The sequence below is a fragment of the Monoraphidium neglectum genome, assembly GCF_000611645.1.
Source record: "Monoraphidium neglectum strain SAG 48.87 unplaced genomic scaffold scaffold00509, whole genome shotgun sequence".
Lineage (NCBI taxonomy): Eukaryota > Viridiplantae > Chlorophyta > Chlorophyceae > Sphaeropleales > Selenastraceae > Monoraphidium > Monoraphidium neglectum.
The window spans coordinates 15,300-22,565 of record NW_014013119.1 but is presented as its reverse complement, the minus strand read 5'-3'; the positions used below and the strand labels follow the sequence as shown (position 1 = coordinate 22,565).

At 64.2% G+C, this 7,266-nt stretch overlaps 3 protein-coding genes across 3 annotated transcripts in view; all 3 read right to left on the bottom strand.

Annotated features, from left to right (window-relative positions):
* Positions 1-591, bottom strand: part of MNEG_3876 (hypothetical protein) — a gene marked incomplete at both ends in the record, with an annotated part of 3,920 nt that extends 3,329 nt beyond the window's left edge. Inside the window, one exon of the mRNA XM_014047651.1 lies at positions 213-591. Coding sequence (XP_013903105.1) covers positions 213-591 — 379 coding nt within the window. The remainder of the gene's footprint in view (positions 1-212) is intronic.
* A 2,942-nt stretch (positions 592-3,533) lies between these two features.
* On the bottom strand, positions 3,534-5,138 carry MNEG_3875 (hypothetical protein; the record flags this gene model as incomplete). Its single annotated transcript, XM_014047650.1, has 1 exon — positions 3,534-5,138. The coding sequence occupies one exon, from the start codon at positions 5,136-5,138 to the stop codon at positions 3,534-3,536; it is 1,605 nt and encodes a 534-aa protein (XP_013903104.1).
* A 1,214-nt stretch (positions 5,139-6,352) lies between these two features.
* MNEG_3874 (F-type H+-transporting ATPase subunit beta) overlaps positions 6,353-7,266 on the bottom strand; it is a gene marked incomplete at both ends in the record, with an annotated part of 4,232 nt that continues 3,318 nt past the window's right edge. The window contains 2 exons of the mRNA XM_014047649.1: positions 6,353-6,490; positions 6,750-7,016. Of these exons, the coding sequence (XP_013903103.1) occupies positions 6,353-6,490; positions 6,750-7,016 (405 nt within the window). The remainder of the gene's footprint in view (positions 6,491-6,749; positions 7,017-7,266) is intronic.

Below are 7,266 nucleotides of genomic sequence, written 5' to 3'. Positions count from 1 at the left end.
GGGGGGGGGGGGGGGGGTTGTAAGTGGCAGTGCAGGGGGTGCTTTCACGGCAACGCAGCGATGGAGCAGCAGATGCCCTCAGCAGGCTATAACAGGCCTTCACGGCCGCCAGCCCCTCCCTGCGCCCCTCCCTGGGCGCGCCGTCACCCTGAGCCACTAGGCCCCCCCCCCTTAACAACCTGCCTTGAGACCCGCCCACCCTGCCGACCCACCTGCCAGCCAGTCCTCCAGCCAGGGCTGACCGGGCCACAGCCGGAGCTCCGCCAGGCCCCACAGCGTCTGCGCCAGCTGCGCGCCGCTGCACGCCCCTAAGATCCGCCGTGCCGCCGGCAACACCTCGCGCACGAAGCGCCCCGGCACCGAGCCCGGTACGCCCACCCCCGGCCGCAGCGCGCCCAGCGCATGCAGCGCGAGGGCCAGCTCCCCTGGGCCAAATGCCGCGGCCCTTGCCGCTGCAGCACGGTACCACGCATCCATGAAGGCCAGGTCGGGGGCGTGGCCGAGCCGCGACAGCGACCACAGCAGCGTCGCCAGCTCACCCGGTGACAGCGCATCCACTGCCAGGCGCGCTGCGCCCAAAAAGCCGCACATCCAGTTGAAGCTTGGCAGGCGCTCGCTCGGGGGCGGCGGAGAAGGCGCAGGGCTGGCATGATGCCCTTCGGCCCCTGAGCTGCTGCTGCTGCCGCCACTGCCTTCGCCACCGCCGCCACTGCTGCCGCTGCTGCCGCCGCCGCTGCCGCCGCCGCTGCCTCTGTCGCCGCCGCTGCTGCTGCTTGTGCTGCTGCCCATGCCGGCGCTCGACTGCCTCTGTGTTTGCTGCTGATGGGCTGCAAGGAGCAGTGTTGCAGGCACAGGCGTTGGTGGGGGCATGGCTGCTAGCGCATAAGCCGCGCGCACTAGTGAAGGTGGGGGACATGCGCCGCGCGTCCCCCAGCGTTGCCGTAATGCCTGTGCCCAGCGCGCAAGCCACACGTCACTGGGTGCCTCGCGCCAGGTGGCGAGGGCGAAGGCCGCGTTGGCAAGCTCCTGGGCATTAAATGAGCCCAGAGCTGCAAAGCTCTCCACACGCCACTCCCACAGCCACTCCTGGAAGGGCCGAGCAACGTAGGGAAGCGGCGTGCTATGGATTCAAACGCCAAGGGAGGAGCAGGAGGCCATACCAGCGCCACCCACACAGTGACATGCACAGCCGTCAGCATTGACAGGCCGGGCCATGCCGGGAGCCCACTCACCTGCGAGGGGCGTTGGCCGCCCAGGGCCAGGCCTACTGCCAACCCGGCCAGCGCCTCTGGGGGCGATTCGGACATGCGGCCAGTGGTGTGCTGCACGATGGCCACCAGCAGCGGCGCATCTCTCAGCTGCAGGCGTGCTAGGCTGTAACCTGCCCTGCGGAGATGGCGATGCACGTTGCCTGAGCAGCCTTTGTCGCAATTGCCGCCGCCTTGTGCCGAGCCAAGCATCGTTCAATAACTACATGAGTCACATGCCATCATTGACGCAAGCCAGAGGTTGTGGCGCAAAACATCCCCGTACCTAGCACAATCCAGCGCAGTGGCCGTGTTGATGCGGCCTCTCAAGAGGTCAGCGCAGCGCTGTGCTGTGCTGCGGCAGGCTGCCACCATCTCCTGCGCCCGCCGCTCGCGGGGGCTCAGCACAGCAGTCGCCCCAGAGCCGTCGCTGCCATTAGGGCCGCCGCCACCGCCCATGCTCCGCAGCCTTGTGTGGCCGCCTGCCTGCCAACCGGCGTCGCGCATGACCCTGCCCGATGCGAAGCCGGCCAGCAGTGCCAGCGCGCACCCCAGCTGATACGGTGTCATGGCCCGGCCATAATCGTCCACCAGCTTCGTCAGTCGTCTGCGGAAGCGCAGGGTGAATGATCGAATACGCACATGTGCGCAGGTGGAGCTGTGCTCGCACGCGATGCGTCCAAATGTTAAGCAGCACGGAACAGCATGTGTTGCCAGGTGTGTGCCAACTGACAATCTGCCATCATGCGTCTGTCCCGCACCTCGGCCCAAATGCTGCGTTGACTGCATTGGTCAGCCGCGCCTCAAATCCGGGGTCGGCCGGGCTGCCGAGCTCGACACGCACGGGCGCATCTAGGCTGGCCTTGCGCCGCTTCTTGGGGGGCGGGCGGCGGACGTTCACCAGCTTGGCACGCCGGCCGCCCGGTGTCGCCGCCGGCGCTGCCGCGGCTACCACCATGCAAGGCGCAGCTAGCGTACGACCGCGTTGCAGGAGTTGGCGGCAGGGGGCGCTCCAGAGACGGGCAGAAGTTGTAGATACGGGCAGATGCCGGTGCGAGGCTGCATCAACGCGCGTGCCTATCCAACTGGGCATATGCATCCAGCCAACTGCAGCGCCGAGGGGTCGCAAAATTTGCAGATCGGATCAGTGCATCATCCGTGCGGTGAATATGCAATTTTCAGTTTAGTATGTCTTATCAACAATGTTGGTGTCTGCCCGATGAGGTGAGACGCCGCAGTAGACAATGCGTTTCTCACTGCTGACACAGACGGAGCCGTCCATGTGCTTCCTTCTCACTGCACCTCCTCAGCACCATCTACTGCACCTCCTCGGCGCCACCCACTGTCTGGTGCTGTGTTGTGCCCCCCATCGCTTGCCATCGGGCCAGTCATAGCATACTCTGGGCAACACAACCGTCAATGCTAGCGTTGCACGTCAAGTCAAGTATGAACGCACTGCTTTCAAGCGGTGCACCGCTTTCAAGTGCCGTGAGTACCAGTCAAGGTGCTGCCACAATGGCCAGCTGTACAGCCGGGAGCCAGCCTCTGGCAAGTTCTTGCAAGAATACGTAACATTCCAATACACATGACGCTAATCAAAGCGCAAGTTGACAGGTCTAGAGGGTCCAACCGCCTGTGCGCTGTGCCCACCAGCACCAAGGTCACCAAGCAGGCTGCACGATCACCCGCCCCTGCTACCAGCGCCTGCCACGGGGCCAGGCTATGGACATGGGGCTCGCCCAAGGCGTGCTTGCCTATCGCCCAAACCCTGGAGCCGAACTTGCCAATGTCACCGCAGCCACCACGGTTACAACAGTGGGTTTCATGGGGGCTAGCAGCCACACCAGGTACTGGACTCCAGCAGGTGTGATTATTTGGGGTGGGTATAATAGAGGGTCACACGGGCCACATTTCGGTGGCACCGACCTGGCCGCCTGTTCAGCGGCGCAGGGGCGATGTGACGCCCGCAGAGGCGGGTTGCATTCACGCCGTTTGAGAGTGGCGGTTGAGTGGATACGCAGTTTTGCGGATGCAGCAAGCTGTGCACGTTGCACCCCTATGGACAACAAGAATTTCAACAGCCGGAGAGGCCAGCAATTAGTGCAAGGCTTCTGCTTATGCCTGTGCAGCGGGACGCCAGGTAGGCAAGGCTGGCAGCGTGATTGGTTAGGTGCTGCCGGCTGGAGAAACACGTGCGGCTGGGGAGGCCAAAGACGCGCCACAGCCGGCGCCGGTTTTGTCTTGCGCTGCCTACGCCTAACACCTTGCCCCGCCTCGGCTGGCCGCCTACTGGCCCTTGCTGGCCGCGGCAGGCTGCTGAACCTGGATGCGGGGCAGGACGTGGCCGCCGATGCGCTCAGGCACCGCCTCGTTGTAGGTCTGCACGCCGGCCTGGGTAGCGTGCTTGGCGGTGCGCGCAATGGCCTGACCGGCGGTGTACACGCCCTTGGCGGCGGCGTTGGCAATGGCGTTCTCGACCTCGAGGGCGCCGTTGAGGGCGCGCGGCAGCACTGCCGAGAAGGGCTTGTCGAGCTTCTGCTGGATGATGGCGGCGTTCTTGTTCACGTTCTCGGACACGGTGTTGGAGACGTTGGCCAGGCCGCCAAGGGTGGCCTGCAGGCTCGCGGCGCCGTTGGACAGCGCGCGGTCGGCGACGGCGAGCACGGGCTTGGGGATGCTGACCTTCTGGATGGTGTTCAGGCCGAGATCCACGCCGCCGGAAATCTGCTCCGAGGCCTGGTTCAGGCCGTGGCTCAGGGATGCGAGGTTCTTGTTGATGACGGGCACGGCGCTCTGGGCAAGGTCCCAGGCGCGCTTGTTCAGCTCGGCGTTCACGTTGCCCAGCGCGCCAATGGCGGCCTTGCGGAGGGGCTGGGTGGTGCTGTTGACGGTGTCAAGCACGCTGCCGACGTGGGCACGCGCGCCGCTCAGGAGGGGGGCGGTGAGGTTCGCGACTTGGGCGAGGTGGGCGGCACCGGCGACGGCGCCCCCGACGGCCACCTGGGTGGCGGCGTCAAGACCGTTGTGCAAGCCGGCGGCGACGGGGCCGAGCGCGGTGCCCAGCTGCGCGGCGGCAGCGGAGGCGCTCTTCTCAAAGCCCTGGGCGGCGTAAACGCCGCGGGTGAGGGCGCCCTTCAGCACCTCCACGCTCAGGTCGACGGCGCCGTCCGCCAAGCCGGAGGCCGTCTTGTAGAGCGGCCGAACGGCGGCGTGGCCGGCGAGCTGCGCCTGGCCCGCGAGGTCGTTGAACTGGCTAGCCAGGGGCTTGAGGGCGACGACAACGGTCTGGTGGCCGGCGTCAAGGTAGGGCTGCACAATGGACTGGATGTCACCGACGTTGATGGTGGCCAGGTTGGTGAGGTTCAACTGAGGGGCAACCTCCACCAGCTGCTTGTTGAGGCCGTGGGCGGTCTTGGCGACAGTCCTGACGGCGCCGTGGATAGCATCAGTGGCGCTGTTGGCCAGGGCCTCGGCCTGCTCGCCGATGGGCTTGACCAGGCCGTCCACCAGCACCACCACGCGCTTGTCGGTGCCGTTGAGTTGCTTTGCGAGGTGGGCCAGGACCTGGTCGCTGAGCGAAGCGACGCCCCCAGCCAGCGCGACGCCGTTGGCTACGGCAGCATCAGCAACCTGGTTGCCGGTGGCAGCGGCTGCGCCAGCCAGCTGCACGCCCAGCTCGCTGGCAGCCTTGTGAGCGGCGCTCCCATGCTTCTCTGCGCCGTCCAAGAGGGCGACGGCGGGCTGCGCCAAGGGCTCGAGCGCCCCGGTCAAGTTGCCGTGCAGGTCAACCAGCTGCTTCACAAACTGCTGCCCGCCACCGCCATTTGCGAGCACACTGACGGCCAGGCAGGCCAACAGAGCCGCGAATAGCAGCCTGGAGGAGCGCGCCATCTGCAGGATTCAGCACATCACAAGAGGGGGGTGGAGGGTACACTTTTGCAGATGCATTGCTGCTACCGTTGCCTGTGGCCGTTTACAAACCCACAATTGCTCATCTTGCTGCAGCGTCATCCATAACACTCTGCAAACAAGCCCCGGACCAGGGCGTTGATGGCGGCATCTTCTGCAACTTCACAAGTGGCCCCTGCTGCTGAGGCACGTGCACGCAGCGGGCAGCAACAAACATACGCAGATACTGCTTCTAAAAGCGCATCATGGTCTCATTGAGGCCGCTGATAGGCGCCGACAAGGCCCACCTTGCAGCACGGCGATTCCACACCGCGCCAAGGGCTCCGCGGCTATCACGGCTTGATTGTCGAGGAGGAAAGTATCAACGCGCCAATGTTGATTGATTGATTGATTCGTGAGGCAGGCGCACGACACAGTGGCCGCGGACGTGCAGTTGCGTATCCGCCAATGACTGATAGAAACTCGCACCCTTGGGTCTTCCGCGATGGGCAGAGCTCGATAATGATAGAAGACGTTGGTCTATTTCACAGGCTCAGCATCTTGGGACGACGTTGAATGCTGCGGGCACGCACTACCGCGTGCTACATTTTCAAGGGCGGCCTCACCCATGAGCTGCAGCCAGCACAGCGTTGCAAAGCCACCATGCGCCACGGCGCATCCCAATCCCTTGTTGCACAAGCGATGGGCCTTTGTCCGCATCAATTAACTGTTGGCACAGCAGACGATTGTGTTGAATCATGTGACCGCAGCGTAAAACGATCCGCAACTGCCGGGCACCCGCACTGCTGGTAAGAGCAGCACTGGTGCATTTTTGCGTGCCTGAGCAGGATAGCAGGTCCATAAAATGCTGCCAATTTGTCAAACCTGCTGGAGTCACAAGATGCTTGGAAGCAGCAGCCACAGACAATTGATGCGAGAACCTGCATTGCGCTGTGGACTGAAACTGGCATGCCAGCCCGGTTACAAGGGAGGCACTGCTGCGTACAAACAGTGCAGCAGCTGTTGCAAGCCTGGTGAGGACACTGCCTGCCCTAATTGTTAGACCGAATTCAACCTCAAGCCATCTACGTTCCAGCGAGCGTGACAACTCGCTGAACAACAACATAAGCCATGGGAGGCACCCGCGTCCCGAGGGGCAGCAGTGCTTGTGCCGCGCCAGAAAATCAAGCTGCGTGCCTGCACCCCAGTGCAACTGCTCAGTGGGCCTTGGGGGGCAGCGGCATGGGCTTGCCCTGCTCGTTCAGCACGGCCTGCTCGCCAGCGCCCGTGACGGCCTCCGACTTGAACTCCTCGTCGATGAGCTCGTCCACGTCATCGTACACCTCCACCTTGACCTGCATGTGCGGTGTGTGTGTGTGTGTGTGTGTGTGTGTGTGTCGCGTGGGATTGATTCAAGGGGGCTATTTATGAGAGTTCCGGGTTGATGAAACGGTAGGCAGCGTCAGAGGCGCAGAGCACGTTGGATTCATGCTGAACAGCACCAAGCAAGTTGGCATGGGGCAGGGCATCATCGCACAATTGCTACACAAACAGCTGCGCCCTCGGGCCCCAGTTCCAGCAGCCCTTTTCGCACCAGCCCAAAACAACGCCCACCTCGGCCGCCAGGGTCGCCAGCGCCGGCACGTCCTTGAGGCCCGCGCCCGCAGCTGCCTCGCCCTTGCCCTCATCGCGCGCCTTGCGCTCGGCCATCTCCTTGGCCATGCGCTCCGCCTTCTCCGCCACCTCCTTGATGTCGCCCACCATGTAGAAGGCCATCTCAGGCAGGTCGTCGTACTTGCCGTCCAGGATGCCCGTGAACCCGCTGATGGTGTCCTCCAGGGACACGTACTTGCCGGGGGAGCCCGTGAACACCTCAGCCACCTGGGAGGAGGGGGGAGGAGGCGTTGGGGGCATGGGTGGGTGGCAGCCTGCAAGCGCATGCGTTGAGTGCGAAATCGGCGCAGACAGGGAGGCGGCTCGTGCAGCCGCCCGTCCAGATATGAAGTTGGTTTCAGACCAATAAGCAGGAGGCAATCGCAGCGACCATCAGCGCTGTGCCACTTGTGAGCACCCGGTCAGCTGTGAAGCTGAGCACAGGATTAAGACCCAACTGCCCACTCCCCACCCCCAC